This window comes from Phascolarctos cinereus, unplaced genomic scaffold (genome assembly GCF_003287225.1).
Source record: "Phascolarctos cinereus isolate Bilbo 61053 unplaced genomic scaffold, phaCin_HiC Scaffold_5;HRSCAF=322, whole genome shotgun sequence".
Taxonomy (NCBI): domain Eukaryota; kingdom Metazoa; phylum Chordata; class Mammalia; order Diprotodontia; family Phascolarctidae; genus Phascolarctos; species Phascolarctos cinereus.
Window position 1 is genome coordinate 150,574,947 of NW_027555958.1, and position 19,397 is coordinate 150,594,343.

The 19,397-nt window shown below is 37.6% G+C and overlaps 1 protein-coding gene across 2 annotated transcripts in view; it reads left to right on the plus strand.

Annotated features, from left to right (window-relative positions):
- Positions 1-19,397, plus strand: part of METTL24 (methyltransferase like 24) — a 207,670-nt gene that overhangs the window by 57,574 nt on the left and 130,699 nt on the right. For both annotated transcript variants that reach the window (XM_021008076.2, XM_021008073.2), the window contains exon 3: positions 3,302-3,441. In XM_021008076.2, the coding sequence (XP_020863735.1) occupies positions 3,302-3,441 (140 nt within the window). The remainder of the gene's footprint in view (positions 1-3,301; positions 3,442-19,397) is intronic.

Sequence of the window (19,397 nt, forward strand, 5' to 3'; positions counted from 1 at the left end):
AAATTGAAGAAAACAGAAACTAATTATCTGAGTTGGCTTATAAACACATTATTCTGGTTTTACTTATTTATTTACAAGGAGTTTCATGGATCCTTGACTATAAATCTTATACAGAAAAGTAAAGTAAACAATATTTAGCTTTTTTTTTAAAGTAGGAGAATTATAATTGGGAAACACTGTCCAATGTTCCCAGTTGGTCTTTGATGTTAATGCTTTTGAAAAATATGATAATAAAAAGCACAAGACCAAGAAATTCCTTCGTTTTATTGTGATCCTTTGAGAGAAGGTAGGGCCATAAAAAGATATTGGAATGGAGGACTTTTCTTTCCAATAATGACAACAACTGTACTTGGTCAGATGAAATATGTGGAAGGAAAAGAAATGCATTTTCCAACCCCTTGTATACTGCAATTTTCATTTAAGTGAAAAATAACCCTGGTTATTCTCGGCCATGGTTAAAAGTTTGAGTTTCCCACTTCATAAAACTTCATGAACATGCATGAAATATTAGATACAGAAAGGATCTTAGCTGTCCTCTTGTCCAACCCTCACATTTTACAAAAGAGGAAACTGAGGCCCAGAGAGGTAGCACAACATTTTGCCACCTGGCACATATTTAATAAATGCTTGTTGAATTAAGTGAGCTATTAAGGGTCACAGAGCTATAGCGTAAGGACTAGAATCTAAGCCTTCTGATTTCCCCAGTCTAGTGCTTTTTCTTTTATACCTTACATACTTTGTGCTAGTGAAAGTTCTCTCGGAGGGTGGTGGGGAGGGGAGAGAAAGGCAAGCAGAGGTAAGTTATTTGCCCAGGGTTACACAGTTGGTGAGGTGAGATTTGAACTCAGGTCTTCCTGCACCACCCAGCTGCCCCTACTAGTTCAAGTAGTGTGTATATAAAACCACTTCTATATACACGCTATATATGTGTGTATATAAAGGGTGTTCAACATGGTTTTCTACATAAGTAGTGTATGTATATATTTTATATATATATATATATATATATATGTATTTATTTCTGGTTTTGTTTTCAATAGAAAAAAATAGACAAAAACTTTTAAAAAGCAGGGAACAAGGGGAGAGAATCAACAGATGATTCTGGGGTTACAGCATTTCTACTAGATTCCTGCTTAACCTGTCCCCAGGCCCCTCCTCCAAACCTCCAATTTAAAACTGTACTTAGAACTAACTCCCTGACAAATATGTGGCAAGAGCGGTTGGCCAGGTAACCTCCAAGTATTAGAAAGATTAATGAAGTTTGCTATGTTATCTGATGAGACCAACATAATTAGCTGTGCTTCTATTGTAATTTTGGAAAAATCAATTTAGTGCAAGGATAGTTGAGCCCAAAGTGCCTTTTCTATATTTCAGATGTCTCAGAGAAGCCTGGGGTTATCTATTACTATGTATTTTTCAAAGCACTTAGAAACAACATAGCATTAAAAATAAAATTTGCATTTTACATGTTTGGCTTCTGGAAAGTAGCTAGAGTTGCCTTAAATTCATAGATCTTCCTTAGAAAGTCAAGCATTTTGCTGTACTTCTTGCTAGGCTGAGAAAACATACCACTGCTTGGTAAGATCACTATCTTGGCAACAGTAAATGTTGCTTTTAGCTCTCAGGGCTGCAGCTGTATAAGCCATGTAAGTGCTCAAAGTCTCCCCAGATGAATAGCATGTTTGCTTAGGGTACAGCTGAGATCAGAGAGGTTGAAATTTTTTTTATATACACATTTTTATACACATTTTCTTTGGTTTTCTTACTTGCTTTATTTTGAAACACTAATGATCTGAGGATCCCTTTTATCTATTGGACTGGGGTATCTTTCACAGAACTGGATAAATGCTTTGATCCTTTTTTTTTTATGGAATATGTGCTTATGAGGTGGCTAGAGAGGAGAGGAGAACTCCCTTTCTGTCTTCTGGAAATCCTAAAGGATAAAGGAGGGAGGAGGAGGAGGAGGGGGAGAGAGATATTTCTCCTCAGTGCCTTTTGAACCCACCAAATCAGCTTCTCCTGATTCTGTGGTTAATCAATCTCTGACACAACTGGTGCCCAATTAGGAGTTGCTTAAGATACATGTCTTTTAGCAAGGGATTAGAACACATGTCCCACAGAATGTACCTGAGCATATGTCCACCTCCATGGGAGGTATCCCCAGTCCAGCAGAACAGAGAGTTCCATAAATTATCCCTCTTAAATTTATTTTACAGAAGAGTTTAGTAATTTTATTTTCAAAGAAAATGTTCTCACTTGGATCATGCTACCCTCAGGAAACATGCACAGATTCTATAGAGCTCTGGGACTGAAGTCAGAAAGACTCATCTTTCTAATCTGGCCTCAGACACTTACTAGATGTGTGCCCTGGGCAAGTCATTTAACCCTGTATGCCTCAGTTTCCTCATCTGCAAAATGAGCTAGATAAGGGAATGGGCAAACTACTTTAGAATCATTGCCAAGAAAACCCCAAATGGGGTCACGAAGACATTGCTTGAAAAATGACTCAACATCAACAAGAAACTTTGAATAAGTCACTTAATTTCCCTGGGCCTTAGTTACTTCAGTTATAAGACAGGGATAATGGTATCGTGGCAAGTGCAACAGATTTGGCGTCAGAGGACCTGGGTCAAATTCTGACCTTGGCACTTATTACCTGCATGACATTAGCCATGTCTTTGACCTCTCTGGCTTTCTGTATTCTCATATGTAAAAACAGGAATTTACATGCCAGTAGACTGTAAACTCCTTGAGGGCAGGGACTGTTTTTGTCTTTTTGTGCCCATAGCACCCAACATGGTATCTGATGCTTAATAAATTCTGATCATTTATCAATATTATATATTAATACTGTAAATTATGATTAATAAATGCTTCGATGAATTGAATTGAATTTACAAGCTGGCCTCTACCAAGTCTAAAGTCCTATTCTACTCAGCTTCCTCTAGGTTACAGTTAAAATGCTCCTTCAATAGTATTTTAAAACATGTTTTCCTTCCTATCAACTCCTTACCAAAAGTCATTGCAACAAAACAAATATTTCCCTCTATTTCCCAAACCCAACCTAAACTTTTAGGAGCAGAGCCCCTTCAGGCTCCCTCTATTCTTTGCATTTAGGGGTTTTTTTTAAGCATTTAAAATATTGTACTCCCTCCCTTTTACCTGTTTCCATTCTAGATCTCCCAAGAATGGATATCTCCCTTGATGAGGAAGCTATACTCCTATAGCTTTTAGGGGCTATAAGTAAAAACACATACAGTTTTGACTTAAAATGTCTCTTAAAAATATGTGACCTTCACAGATTTCATGCAACCACTTGGTCCCGAGTGGCCTGATGAGTGATTCTGGAAGCATAAAGAAGCCTTGGCCCATCTGTCTTGATGAGAAATTCAGCTTGGTTCATCAAATCCAAAACAAGCAATGTCGTCTTTACTCTTTGGGGTGAGTATATCAGGAAAAGGAAAACTAAACCCCCTTCTACCATCCAGAGCTGTTTCAGCATCGTCCAAAGGCCCATGTAGTCAAGATGTAATGAATATTGTTGTTTCTTTACCTGCCTCATTGCAGACATATCAGTCTGTCATCTGCTTGTACCTGGAGGGCACATGGAGTTTGTTTGCAACTAATTTCTCTTTTTCCAAGCCTTGCTTGTCTTTCCCTTCCTTTTATGGCGGTGAATTGACAGCTTCAGTTTTCAACAGGGCTATGGTTCCCATGATTGTAGCTCATGAATTTAGGATTAAAATTAAGCTTCCATATAAGAGAGAGAAGTAATTCTGGCAAATGAGAAGAGCTCAGAGAGAGGAGACATCTCAGGCATAGTGATTACCATTTACACAGGGGAAATAGCCCGGGTTGCATAAAAGCCTCCCAGGGCTAATAGTCAAGCAATAAGATATTTCTGTATATTTTAGAGGAAATGGGTCTATGCAATAAACCATAAAGTCTCTTTTTGGTAGTAATGTCACAAAGGAAAAAATTTTTTTAAATTAAATTTCATGCCCTTTAATTTTTTAAAAGCTGTATGTATAAATCACTTAATCTGTCGGTGTCTTAGGCAACTCTTTAAGATTATAAATTTCATAGTAAATATAAGATGTAGATCCTAAGACAGATCTGTTCTGATCTGTATCACTAGAGGGAATATCCTTGTTGGGAGGACCCTACACCAATGAAATCATAAATTTGATCCAAATAAAATAAATATGTCCAATTCTCTAAGATTTAGATCAAACTTATATTTAATAGGCATTTTTTGAACTTAATAGTATTTTATTTTTTCCAATACACATAAAGACAATTTTCAACTTTCATTTTTTAAAAGATTTTGAGTTCCAAATTTTTCTCCCTCCCTTCTTCCCCTCCCTGCTTCCCAAGGTGGCAAGCAATCTGATATAAGTTATACATGTGTAATGATGTAAAATGTATTTCCACATTAATCATGTTGTGAAAAAAGGAATAGAACAGAAGGGAAAAAAAAACATGAAAAAAAACCAAAAAAAAGTGAAAATAGTATGCTTCCATCTGCCTTCAGACTTTATCAGTTCTTCCTCTGGCTGTGGATAACATTTTCCATCATGAGTCTTTTGGAATTATTTTGGATCATTGTTTTGCTGAGAAGAGTTGTCAATCACAATTGATCATCACACAGTGTTGCTATTACTGTGTACAATGATCTCCTGGTTCTGCTCATTTCACTTAGCATCAGTTCATGTAAGTCTTTCCAGGTTTTTCTGAAATCTGAATAGGTATTTATTAAGTGCCCGCTATGTGCCAGGCACTTTGCTAAGTACTTCACAAATATTCTCATTTGATACTCACAACAACCCTGAGAAGTAGATGATATTATTACCCCAATTTTATAGCTGAGGAAGCTGAGGCAGACAGAGGTTAAATGACTTCTCCAGGGTCATAAAGCTAGCCATGACTTGTCTCACAGTCATATTCCTTCTTTATCCATAAAATGGTAAGTTGAATTAGATGATTTCTAAAATCTCTTCCACCTTTGCATCTTATACAAGAGCCTCTCAATTCACACCTGGGGATGTACTGGTAAATGTTTAACAGCCATCTTTCCAGGGAAAAAGAAATGAAAACAAAACACACTTTAATGTTTTATCTCCATTATTAACATTTCTCTATTACCTTCTTAAGTCTAGAAAATCAATAAAACAAATCAAGCTCTGATTTATATCATTTGCCAGTTTCTAAGGTATAAATGCTCATGCCAAAAATTGAACAATCGGTTCTCGAAAATTAGCTGTGTGAGCTGGGCTACATCACTTTATTTTTCTGAGCCTCAGACTTCTCAACTATATAACGAGAAGGCTGGACTAGATGACCTCTCAGGCTCCTTCCAGCTCTAAATCTTTGACCCACAAAAGTGATAAGAAGTGCACTGACTTGTCCAAGGGCACACAAGAAGTAAATGGAAAAGTCAGGATTTGAACCTAGGTATTTTGACTTCCAATCCAGTGCCTTTTCTTTTTCTTTTTTAAATTTTTATTATTATTATTATTATTATTATTATTATTATTATTATTATTATTATTATATTATTATTATTATTTTACTTTTTAGGCAATTGGGGTTAAGTGACTTGTCCAGGGTCACACAGCTAGTTAAGTGTCAAGTGTTTGGTCTGAGGCCAGATTTGAACTCAGGTCCTCCTGACTTCAGGGCCGGTGCTCTATCCACCCCTAGCTGCCCCTCTTTTTTTTTTTTAAGGCAATTTGGGTTAAGTGAATTGCCCAGGGTCACACAGCTAGTAAGTGTCAAGTGTTTGGTCTGAGGCCAGACTTGAACTGAGGTCCTCCTAACTTCAGGGCCGGTGCTCTATCCACTGTGCCACCTAGCTGCCCCCTCTAGTGCCTTTTCTACTATGTGATATTGCTAATTGAAGGTTAGGTGGCCACTTGTCAGGTATACTATGGAGGGATTTTCCTTCTAGGTACAGATTAGACATAGAAGCCTCTGAAGTCCCTTGTAACTGAGATTCTGTGATTCAGAATGAATTTTTTTTAAGCAACAAACCCAGATGTATTTGAACATACACAGGTAGTTCTTAACTTACCAGAGGAATTGTAGCTCCAAGAGTTTCTTTTTTAAGATACTTGTTTGAAATTCAGAATGTATTTTCTCTCTTACATAAATAGTGATGCATGACAGTTTAGGTTCCTTGGCCAGCATACAAAAGCCTGTTTAATCATACTTACTTCAAGGTTCTATGATTTCCTCAGCATAGGTACTCCCTTCACTGATAGAGAATTGCAATTTGTCTCTATTTGTTAAAAAAAAAAACCATCTATTTGTTTTATAATTCATTTTTTAAAAATTTTGAGTTCCAAATTCTCTCTCTCTCCTACTCTACCCAGTGAGAAAGCAAGCAAATGATATCAATTATACATGTGTAATCATGTAAAATATATTTCAATATTAGCTATATCACAAAAAATAGTGAGAAAATGATATTTTGATTTACACTCAGAGTTCATCAGTTCTCTCTCTCAAGTTGCATAGCATTTAAATTTTTTAAAATTTATTTTTAGCTTTTAACACTCACTTTTATAAGATTTTGAGTTCCAAATCCCCCTCCCCTTCCCCAAGACAGCGTGTAATCTGATATAGGCTATATGTGTAGAATCATATTAAACATATTTCCACATTAGTCATGCTGTGAAAGAAGAATCAGAACAAAAGGGGAAAGCCACAAGAAAGAAAAAAAACAAACAAAAAAAAGAGGAAATAGTATGCTTCAATCTGCATTCAGACTCCATAGTTCCTTCTCTAGATGTGGATAGCATTTTCCATAACAAGTCTTTTGGAACTGTCTTAGATCACTGCATTGCTGAGAAGAGCTAAGTCTATCAAGGTCGGTCATCACAAAATGTTGTTGTTACTATGTACAGTGTTCACATCAGTTCATGCAAGTGTTTCCAGGTTTTTCTGAAATCAGCCTGCTCATCAATTCTTATGGAACAGTAGTATTCCATTACATTTATATACCACAGCTTGTTCAGCCATTCCCCAATTGATGAGCATCCCTTCAATGCCCAATTCTTTGCCACCAGGAAAAGAGCTGCTATTAACATTTTTGTACATGTGGTTCCTTTTCCCATTTTAATGGTTTTTTTTTATGCTCTCTTTGGGATACAGACCTAGTAGTGGTATTTCTGGATCAAAGGGTATGCACAATTTTATAGCCCTTTGGCCATAGTTCCAAATTTCTTTCCAGAATGGTTGGATCAGTTCACAACTCCACCAACAATGCATTAGTGTTCCACTTTTCCCACATCTTCTCCAACATTTATAATTTTCCTGTTTTGTCATGTTAGCTAATTTGATAGGTGTGTCATGGTACCTCAGAGTTGTTTTAATTTGTGTTTCTCTTATCAATAGTGATTTAGAGAATTTTTTCATGTGATTATAGATAGATTTAATTTCTTCATCTGAAAACTGCCTGTTTGTATCCTTTGACCATTTATCAATTGGAGAATGGCTTGTATTCTTATAAATTGGACTCAGTTCTCTATATAGTTTAGAGATGAGGCCTTTATCAGAGACATTGGCTGTAAAAATAATTCCCCAACTTTCTGCTTTCCTTCTAATCTTGAATGCATTGGCTATGTTTGTGCAAAACCTTTTTAATTGAATGTGATCAAAATGATCCATTTTGCATTTCATAATGTTCCCTATCTCTTGTCTGGTCACAAATTCTTCCATTCTCCATAGATCTGACAGGTAAACTATTCTTTGTTTTCCTACTTTGCTTATAGTATCACCCTTTATGTCTAAATTGTGTTGGGTAGCACTTTTTTCATCACGAGTCTTTTGGAATTGTTCTAGATCATTGTACTGATCAGATAGGCCAAGTCTTTTGCAGTTGATCACCATTGCAGCATTGTTGTTAAGTGTGCGCAATGATCTCCCAGTTCTTACTTCACTTTGCACCACTTCATAGAGGTCTTGTTATGTTTTTTTTTCCCTGAAAACATTCCTCCTCGCATTATTTCTTATAGCACAGTAGCACTCCATTACAATCATATGCCAAAGCCATTTCCTCAATTGATTAGTATCTCTTCAATTTTCCAATTCTATGCCAAAATAGCTGCTATAAATATTTTTGTACACAAAAATAGCTGCTGTAAATACTTTTGTACACATAAGTTCTTTTCCTTTTTATTTGATCCTTTTGGGGTACAAATCTAGTATGATATTGCTGGGTCAAAGGATAGTCACAGTTTTATAACTCTTTGAACATGGTTTCAGGTTTTTCTCCAAAATGCTTGGACTGGTTCACAACTCCACCAGTAGTTTATTAGTGTACCTGTTTTTCCTTATCTTTTCCAGCATTTGTCACTTCTGATAGGTGTGAGGTGGTACCTCAGAGTTATATTTTTTTTCCTTTTTAAAAAAATTTTATTAATTTATTTTGATTTATCAACAATCACTTCCATATGCTTTTGAGTCGAAAATTTTTCTCCCCCTTCCTCCCCCCGACTCTCCCCAAGACGGCGCACAATCTGATATAGGCTTTACATTTACATACCCATGAAACATATTCTCACATTAGTGAAGTTGTAAGTAAAAATTAAAACCAATACGAGGAACCATCAGAAAGATGAAACAAAACTCAACAGAAGGTAAAAATAAGTAATAGCGATTCGACTTCCATAGTTCTTTCTTTGGATGTGGACAGCATTTTCCATCCCGAGGCCTCTGGAGATGTCTTAGATCCTGGTAATGCTGAGAAGGGTTCAGTTTAACAATATTAGTCATTGCATAACATGGCTGTTATTGTGTACAAAGTCCTCTTGGTTCTGCTCACTTCACTCAGCATCAGACCATATAAGTCTTTCCAGGTTTTTCTGAAGTCAGCCTGTTCATCATTTCTTATAGAACAACAGTATTCCATTACATTCATATACCACACCTTGCTCAGCCATTCCCCAGTTGATGGGCATCCTCTCAATTTCCAATTCTTTGCCACCACAAAAAGAGCTGCTATGAATATTGGTTGTACATGTAGGTCCTTTTCCCCTTTGTTTGATCTCTTTGGTATATAGCCCTAGAAGTGCTATTGCTGGATCAAAGGGTATGCACATTTTTGTAGCCCTTTGGCATAGTCTCCAAAATGGTTGGATCATTTCACAACTCCACCAACAATGTTATCAGTGTTCCAATTTTCCCACATCTTCTCCAACATTTATCATTTTCCTGTTTTGTCATGTTGGCCAATCTGATAGGTGTGATGTGGTACCTCAGAGTTGTTTTGATTTGCATTTCTCTAATCAATAACAATTTAGAGCGTTTTTTCATATGACTATAGATGGCTTTAATTTCTTCATCTGAGAACTGTCTGTCATATCCTTTGACCATTTATCAATTGGGATATGGCTTGTGTTCTTATAAATTTGTCTTAATTCTCTATATATTTTAGAAATGAGGCCTTTATCAGAGAGACTGGTTGTAAAAATTCTTTCCCAATTTTCTACCTTCCTTCTAATCTTAGTTGCACTGGCTTTGTTTGTGCAAAAACTTTTCAATTTAATGTAATCAAAATTATCCATTTTGCTTTTCATAATGTTCTCTATCTCCTGTTTGGTTCTTCTGTTCTCCATAAATCTGATAGGTATACCTCAGAGTTATATTAATTTGCATTTCTCTAATCAATAGTGATTTAGAGCATTTTTCATAAAACTACATATAATTTTGATTTCTTCTTCTGAAAACTGCCTGTTCATATCCTTTGACCATTTATCATTTGGGGAATCACTCTTATCTTTTTTTTCCTTTTTTTTTTTTTTTTATAAATTTGACTTAAAGGCCTCATTTCTCAAATATATAGAGAATTATCAGAGAAACTTGCTATAATTTTTTTTTAATATATTACTTCATTGTCTGTGGTACCTTTTAGCAAAATGGACTCTCCCTCTTTAATTAGATCTATTTTTTTGCATTTGCTTTGTCTGAGATTGTGATCACTATCCTTGCGTTTGTTTTTTTTTTACTTCAGGTTTGGGAATTTTTTTTTTGGCAAGGCAGTTGGGGTTAAATGACTTGCCCAGAGTCACATAGCTAGTAAGTGTTATGTGTCTGAGGCCATATTTGAACGCAGGTCTTCCTGACTCCAGGGTCTGTGCTCTATCCATTGCACCACCTAGCTGCCCCCCCCCTTTTTTTTTACTTCAGCTACAGCATATTAGATTCTGCTGAAGCTCTTTATTTTAAATTAGTGTGTGTCTTTCTGTTTCAACTGTTATCTCTTATAAACAACATATAGCTGGATTCTGGTTTTTAATCCATTCTGCTATCCACTCTTGTTTTATGGGTGAGCTCATCCTATTCCTATTCACAGTTGTGATTACTAACTATGTATTTCCTTTCTTCTGTCTAGTCTTCTCTCTCTTTTTATCCCATCCTTACTCAAAAATTTGTTTTGCCTCTGATCATGGCCTTCTTTAATCTGTCCTTCCTTTTATCACCTCCCCTCCACATCTCCTCTCCTTTCCCTTCTATTTTCCTATTGGGTAAGATAGATTTCTACACCCAGTTGAGTGTGTATATATTCCTCCCTCATTGAACCAATTCCAATGAGAGTGAAGTTCAAGCATTGCCCCTCCCCCTATTTTCCCCTCCATATAAAAGTTCTTACTGGTATGCCTCTTTTATGTGAGAAAATTTTCCCCATTCTACTTCTCCCTTCCCCCTTCTCCAAATGTTGCACACCCCTTCATTTTTTTACACTATCCCAACATAATTGACTCAAATTTATGCCTTCTATGTAGATTCCTTCTAAGTGCTCTAATAGTGATAAATTTCTTAAGAGTTACATGTATCACCCATATGTACAAAAATATGCATAGCAGCTCTTTTTTGTCGTGGCAAAGAATTGGAAATTGAGAGGATGCCCATCAACTGGGGAATGGCTGAGCAAGGTGTGGTATATGAATGTAACGGAATACTATTGTGCTGTAAGAAATGATGAACAGGCTGACTTCAGAAAAACCTGGAAAGACTTATATGGTCTGATGCTGAGTGAAGTGAGCAGGACCAAGAGGACTTTGTACACAATAACAGCCATGTTATGCAATGACTAAGATTGTTAAACTGAACGTTTCTCAGCATTATGAGGATCTAAGACATTTCCAGAGGCCTCGGTTTGGATAATGCTGTTCACATTCAAAGAAAGAACTATGGAAGTCGAATCGCTATCACTTATTTTTACCTTCTGTTGAGTTTTGTTTCATCTTTCTGATGGTTCCTCGTATTGGTTTTAATTTTTACTTACAACTTCACTAATGTGAGAATATGTTTCATGGGTATGTAAACGTAAAGCCTATATCAGATTGTGCACCATCTTGGGGAGGGTGGGGGGGAGGAAAAGGGAGAAAAATTTTCAACTCAAAAGCATATGGAAAAAATAAAAAAATTTAAATTAAAAAAAAAGAGTTACATGTGTCATCTTCCCATTTAGGAATGTAAACAGTTTAACTTTCTTGAGTCACTTATGATTACTCTTTCAGGTATACCTTTTTATGCTTCTCTTGAATTTTGTGTTTCAGTGTCAAATTTTCTATTCAGCTCTGGTCTTTTCAACAGAAATTCTTGTCGGTCTTCCATTTCATTAAATATCCTTCCCTCTGAATATTTCTCCCTCCAAAGGATTATACTCAGTTTTCCTGGGTAGGGTATTCTTAATCATAATCCTAGCTCCTTTTCCTTCTTGAGTATCATTCCATGCCCTCCTCTTTAATATGGAAACTGCTAAATCTCATGTGATCCTTACTATGGCTCCACAATATTTGAATTGTTTCTTTGCTTTGCAATATTTTCTCCTTGACCTGAGAACTCTGGAATTCGCCTATAATATTTCTAGGAGTTTTCATCTGGGGATCTCTTTCAGGAGGTAATAGGTGGATTCCTTAAATTTCTGCTTACTCTCTGGATCTAAGATATGGGGACAGTTTTCTTGAAACATGATGTCCAGGCTCTTTTTTTTTTAAATTGTAGCTTTCAGGGAGTACAATAATTCTTAAATTATTTTCCCTCAATCTATTTTCCAGGTCAGTTTTTTTTATGAGATATTTTAGATGTTCCTCTATTTTTTCACTCTTTTGACTTTGTTTTATTGTTTCTTGATATTTCATGGAATCATTAGCTTCCACTTACTTGCCCAATTCTAATTTTTAAAGAATTATTTTCTTCGGTGAGCTTTTCTACCTCTTTATCCATTTGATGAATCCTGCTTTTTAAAGAGGTATTTTCTTCAGTGAATTTTTGTGCCTCTTTTATATTAGGTCAATTCTGTTTTGTAAGGTGTTATTTTCTTCAGTATTTTTGGGGGGCACTGCTCTTGCCAAGCTATTAACTTCCATTTTGTAATTTTCTTGCATCACTTTCATTTCTTTTTGCCAGTTTTTCCTCTACCACTCTTATCTCTTTCTATTTGCCCAGGAATTCTTGATGGCCTTAGATCCATTTAGCATTTTTCTTTGAGTCTTTGCTCATAGTTATTTTCATGTTGCTATCTTCTTCTGAGTTTATTCTTGGTCTTCCCTGCCACCAAAGTAGCTTCTTATAGTCAAGTTATTTTATTTTATTTTATTTGTCTTATTTTTCCAGACTATTTCTTGACTTTGAATTTTATGCTAAAGTTGGCCTCTGGTCACCTGGGGGTGGGGAGGCACTCTACCAAGCTTCAGGCTTTTTCATGCTGCTGTTTTCAAAGCTAGTTCAGGGGTCTGCAAATTTTTTGAGCTTCCAAGGTGGTGTGATCCTGGCAGAACTGTTGTCACTGCTCTCCTGATCTGTACTCTGGTCTTTATATAGGAAGGGCCCCTGGTCTCCCAAAGCCACAAGTGCTAGTGTTCCTCTTTGCCTTGGAACTGTGATCAGGGTCCCTACTCCCTTGTGATCTAAAAGAAATACTCCTCTCTCCACTGGAACTGCAACCCAGAATTACTTATGGGCAATGGAGTTACTAATCAGTACCAGCTGTACTCCGTGCCAACAGAGGGTCCCCTGTAATCTCTTTCTAATCAGTTGTCTGACACTCCCCTCCTCCATGGTCTCTCTGGGCTGAGAGATTCCCAGGCTGCTTCCACTGCTGTTGCAGCCACCTCCAAAGCCCAGGCTGGCACCCACCCTGTGTGACAGACCTCTCCTGCCAACCTCCTAAGTTGTCTTAGGCTAGAAAAAATATCTTACTCTAACCTCTTCTTGACTCTGCTCCTCAAAATTTGATTTGAGAGTTATTTTAAAGTTATTTGGAGAGTAATGTTGGGAGATTTCAGTTGGGTTGCTGCCTGTTCTCCACCAACTTGGCTCCATTGATCAACCCCTCTGTGTTAGACAGTTTTTATTAGTTATTGTGGCCCCTGCCAAATTTTTACCTGGTAGCCAAATTTCTAGTTATAAACCTCATCACTGGAAGGTGAGCTATGCTGACTTATATGATAGGTACATAGTTCATTCCTAATCCTATCCTGGCAGCCTTTCCAGTTTGGTGGGATCAACCAGAGGCTGAACTACTTTTGAGAATTCAGATTCACTTCCCCTGGGATTGGAGAAATCTTTCTTTGTATCTTTACTGCTTAGCACAGTGTCTAGGACATAGTAAGCACTACCCTTCCTAACTAAGATTAGCTTGGATCAGTTCTGCCACTAATTACTGGTGAGACTTTAAACAGATCATTTATCCCTTCCAGGCCTCCTCTATAAAATGAGATTTGGTTGCAAAAACTCAAAAGTTTTAGCCTAGAATAGAGGTCTTGGAAGATGAATGATACTATTTTCAAGTATTTGGTTGGTGCCAATGATGTGCCAGTCACTGTACTAAGCTCTGGTGATACTAATAAAGCCAAAAGACAGTCCCTGCCCTCAAGGACCTCACAATCTAATTGGGGGGGACAACACATAAAAAGGAAGATTAAAAAGAAGGAAAGAGGAGATGAGAGAGGAGGAAGAGTACCCTGTTCAGGGGATGATGAAGTCCTGTAACCAGGTGGGAAATGATGATGTATCTGCCCTGAACTGCCTTAAATGGGGAGATCCAGTAGGAGCTCCCCAAAGTTCACCCTCTACCCTCCCCAAACAGAGGAAGGGGCCCCAGGGGCAGAGGTTTTACTTAAAGGGCTGTAGTGAGGAAGAACAGGTAAACCTTTAACTTTTCCTCACAGGATCAAAGATTTAGAGCTGGAAAGGCCCTCAGGGGTCATATAGTTCAACCTCCTCATTTTGCCAGGGGAAACTGAGGCAAAGTTAAGTGCCTAGCTCATGTTCACAATTAGTGGCTCCTCTAACTTCACACAGAACACTCTTTCTATGGCACCAACGCTGCTTCTCTGGATGGAAGTTGCAAATGATGATTTCCAACCAGGATAAGGAAAACTGCCTAACATAGCTGTTCAAATAGAGCCTTATGCTGTAGTTAGTTATCACTTAATCCTCTTCACCTCAGTTTCCTCGCTGATAAAATGAGCTGGAGAAGGAAATGGCAAAGCACTCCAGTATCTTTGCCAAGAAAACCCCAGGTGGGATCATGAAGAATCAGGTACGACTGAAACAACTGAAAATTATTTCCCATCCCTGAGTGTCTTCAAACAGTGCCTGGCATAGTAAATGCTTAATAAATGTTTGTCGGAATGTGATACAGGGGATTTCTGCTCAGGGGCAGGTTGCACTGGAGGACCTCCGAGGTCCCTTCTAACTGTGAGTCTATAACAGACATGTGGGGAAAGCCACCAAGTAAAAATGGATCCCCATTCCAATACTGCTCTGTAATGAAGAATTTCTCCTAAGGACAAACATCTCAGCAGTGGGATAGACCAGGCTAAAAAATGTCACTTCAGAAGTTCAGTTCCCAGGCGAATACTTGAACCTATTGTTATTCACAGCCCAGAGGGTTCCCCTTTCTACCAATGGATTCTGGATCTGCCTCTGAAGTTAATCACATCCAGATTCATGTGGGGGCAACCTGACCACCCCCCACAAAGAGTAGTTTTATATCAAACTCTCTGGAAAATAATGCCCCTACTACAGAGCTCTAGCGAAAATCTGCTAAAGAACAGGAAGAATGAAACAAGCATTAATTAAGTGCTTTACTATTTGCTAGGAATTTATAATTTATAAATATCAATTTATAATTTATAAATACTATCTAAGTAATTTATGTGATTTATAAATATTCTCTCATTTGATCCTCACAACAACCCTGGGAGATAGTTGCTATCCCCATTGTGTAGTTGAGGAAACTGAGGCAGACAGAGATTAAATGACTTGCCCAGGGTCCCATAGCTAGTAAGTGACAGGATAGATTTGAACTTGAGCCTTCCTGACTCCAGCCCAGAGCTCTATCTTCTGTGTCACCTGGTTTAGTTCTGACTCACATCTAGGGTTTTTACTAACAGGTATTAACAGGGTTCCCTTTAGAAAAGGTACCCAGTATACAAAGTAGATATTGGATATTGGATTGCTATTTCTTTTCTCCACCAAAAGAAATGCTTAAAACACTAAAGACTGATAAGTGTGCAGTAACAAATACCTAAAATATAAAACTATAAACAATCAGAATTATTTTACTCTGGGAGGTAAAGACAACTTTGCGGGACTAAGCAACAGATATTTCCCTTTCAGACCCGCATGTACAAACATATTTACAGCAGCTCTTTTTGTGGTGGCAAAAAATTGGAAATTGAGGGGGTGCCCATCAATTGGGGAATGGCTGAACAAGTTGTGGTATATGAGTGTAATGGAATACTATTGTTCCACAAGAAATGATGAGCAGGCCAATTTCAGAAAAACCAGGAAAGACTTACATGAACTGATGCTGAGTGAAGTGAGCAGAACAGGAGAACGTTGTGCACAGTAACAGCAACATTGTGTGATGACTAACTTTGATAGACTTTGCTCTTTTCAGCAATACAAGGATCTAAGAGAATTCCAAAAGACTCATGATGGAAAATGTTATCCATATCCAGAGAAAGAACTATGGACTCTGAATGCAGATTAAAGCATACTATTTTCTCTCTCTTTTTTTGTATGTTTTTCTTTCTTGTGGTTTTCCCCTTTTGTTCTGGTTCTTCTTTCGCAACACGACTAATGTGGAAATGTGTTTAATACGATTGTACATGTATAGCCTATATCAGATTGCTTGCTGTTTTGGGGAGGGGGAAAAATTTGGAACTCAAAATCTTATAAAAGTGAATATTGAAAAATATATTAATTAAAAAAAAAGATATTTCCATTTTACCTTAGATCTGTCTGCCTGAGTAAATCACAAGATCTGGATCTCCCATCCATCCAGTCAAGGCATGCCTTGGCCTTTCTTAGTCCTCTCAGATGTAGGCCCTTGCTGGTGCTGTACTCATCTGCAGCAGTCAGATCAAGAACCCCAGATATTCTTGAACTCACGGGCTAGCTTTCTAGACTAGAAACATCCATCTCACAAGCTTGCTATTTGCTGGTCATAGACTTCCACTCAGGGGAGAAGTAAAAAGGTAAAAAGATAATCAGGGATTTGGAGAATGATGAAGTGGTGGGAGAGGGAAATAAGGTGACTACAACAAATGGTTATTGAGAACATGGGATCATGAGATTTACCTTAGAGATCATCTATCAAAGGTTCTAATCTAATGATTAGATAAGCTCAAATGAGTTAAGAAAAATTTTTTTGATAACTTTCAATATAAGTGGTTTTCTTTGTATTCCTATGTATTTGTTTTGTGCATTTAAAAACATTATTTTGAGTAAGGGGTCCATAGACTTCACAAGACAGTCAAAAGGGTCATGATACAAAAGAGGTTAAGAACCTTTAACCTAAGTCTTACCCCTCATTCTTCAGATGAAGAAACCTAAGGTTATACACAGTAGTAGAGCAAAGGTTTGAACATGAATCTTCACACTCAAATTCCAAAACTCCTATATTCTAGACTAGCACTTTTCAAACTTTTTTTTTTTATCTTGGGGCCCCTTTAGACGCTTAAAAATTATTAAGGACTTCCAAAAGGATTTTTGTTTATGTGGGTTATATCTATTGATTTTTGCTTGTTTGTTTGTTGTTTAGTTGTATCTGACTCTTTGTGACCCCATTTGGGGTTTTCTTGGCAAAGATACTGGAGTGATTTGCCATTTCCTTCTCCAGCTCATTTTACAGATGTGGAAACTGAGGCAAGCAGGGCTAAGTGACTTGCCCTGGGTCACACAGCTAATAAGTGTCTGAGGTCAGATTTGCACTGAGATCCTCCTGATTCCAGGGCCAGCATTCTACCTACTGTGCTACTTGAAAATTAATGTTTAAGCATTACTATAAAAATAGTTTTGACTTCCTGGAACCCCCCTGAAAGGACAGTGTTTTATACCATATTTTGTTTTATGCCATACCCAAAAGAAGGATAATTTTTTATGACTCAAATGGAAATGGGTGAAACTACCCTTTGTTATGCTCTAGGCTCTATGAAAAAAATTTTAAAAATCGGTAAAATAATTATATAATGACTTACACAATCAATCAATAAGCATTTATTAAGTGCCTCTTATGTACCAAGCACTATGCTAAGTGCTGGGGATACAAAAGATGATAAAAGGCAGCCCCTGTTCTCAAGGAATTTTCAATATAATTACAATTAGTTACAGTTTAATTAATCCAATTATACAGAATGATATGAATGGCAGATGATGGGTATAAATTACTCCAGGAGTGGAGAGAGAGTAGGCTTCAAACTTGTGGGTGAGTTAGGGGGATGTCTACCCCAAGCATGTGAAGACTTTCCCTGTTGGAATGGGTGGATGAGAACAATTTGTTCCAATGGCCTTGAAGGTGGCTGAAGTAGGCTCTGTGGAACACTTAGATCTTGGTCAGACATTGAAGACGCTAAAGTCATTTACTGCATCCTGGACCATTGCCAGTTGACTTGACTTCTGCTTGCCACTTGACTTGGATGACTTTGGAAGAGAGAGTAAGGCTGATGACTTTGTGCAACTCTGCCTCACTTAATTCCAATTCACGGGAAAGTCAAGACATCACCTCTGATGTCATTGGTCCTCTTTGAAAATGAAGGATGAACAGTGACAACAGCATTTAAAAAAATACACTTCCTCACCAGAATCAAAGAAGTGATCATGGACCTGAAAGCCAGCATAAAGCAGAAGAAAGAGCATTGCACTAATTTAGAGATCTGACTTTCAGACTTAGCAAGTCAATCTACTTCTCAGCCTCAGTTTTCTTGTCTGTAAAATGAGGTGTTTAGAGTAGATGTCCCTTCCAGCTCTAAACAGCTGTGATTCCAAATGTAGTACTTAAAAAGAATGAATGAGATTCATTAGTATACAATTTGTATGGAGCTAGCTAGCTATGTCCAGGTTTTAACATGGAGGCTATGGATTCAGAAATAGGTGGTTGAGACGAGTCTTTCTGTGTGAACTGGCTATATTTTGAGGTTGAGACAAATAAATAATGAAGATAGAATTATTTCATGGTGCATAGAAATGGACTAAGGCCATTTAAGTAATAATTATACAGTCGGTAGGCCCTTGGGAGGTATTCATTTTTTTTAAACATTGTAAAAAACTGTCTTTGAAAACTGTCTTTTTTATTAAGAATCAGAGGTTTTAGAGCTGGTAAACATTTTAGAGATCATCTGTCTGATCTCTTCATTTTGCACATAAGATAACTGAAGCCCAGAAAGGTTAATTGATTTACCTAAGGTCACAAAGGTAAAAAATAGCAGAGCCAGGACGCAAACCCAAGTTTCCTCACATCAAATCCAGGATTTTTTCTATTTTATAAGGCTGACTCATCCCCTTCTTCTACAAACGTTTACTTAATAGTTTATCCACTAGAATAACTTCATTAAAGTTACATGGGCTACTTCTCTAGCTCAGCACTCATAAGTTTGTAAGGTTGGGTCCTTACAGGAGTAGCTAGTACCTCAGGTTCCAGGGGGGCTGTACTTTTAAAACCAGGTGCTCAGTAAATAGAGTGTCAGGCCTGGAGTCAGGAAGACTCATCTTCCTGAGTACAAACCTGGCCTCAGACGCTTCTGAGCTGTGGAACCCTAGGCAAGTCACTTGATCCTGTTTGCCTTCGTTTCCTCATCTGTCAAATGAACTGGAGAAGGAAATAACAAATCACTGCCAAGAAAACTCCAAACGGGGTCACAAAGAGTCAGACGTGACTGAAGAAAATGAGTAAACAACAAAAACTACCGCTGTGGGAAGAGTGGGCACAGACTTGAAGTCTACTGCTAGTAACACGTGTAGTTGAGGCATCTCACTCTCCCAGGGCTGCAGGGCCCTACTGTCCTCTCTCTTTTCCTGTTGTCTTCATATTATCCCCCTGCTGGGTGTAGCATTTCTGCTAGGCAGTTCACTTGGGAGAGTTCCCTGGTTCCTCATCC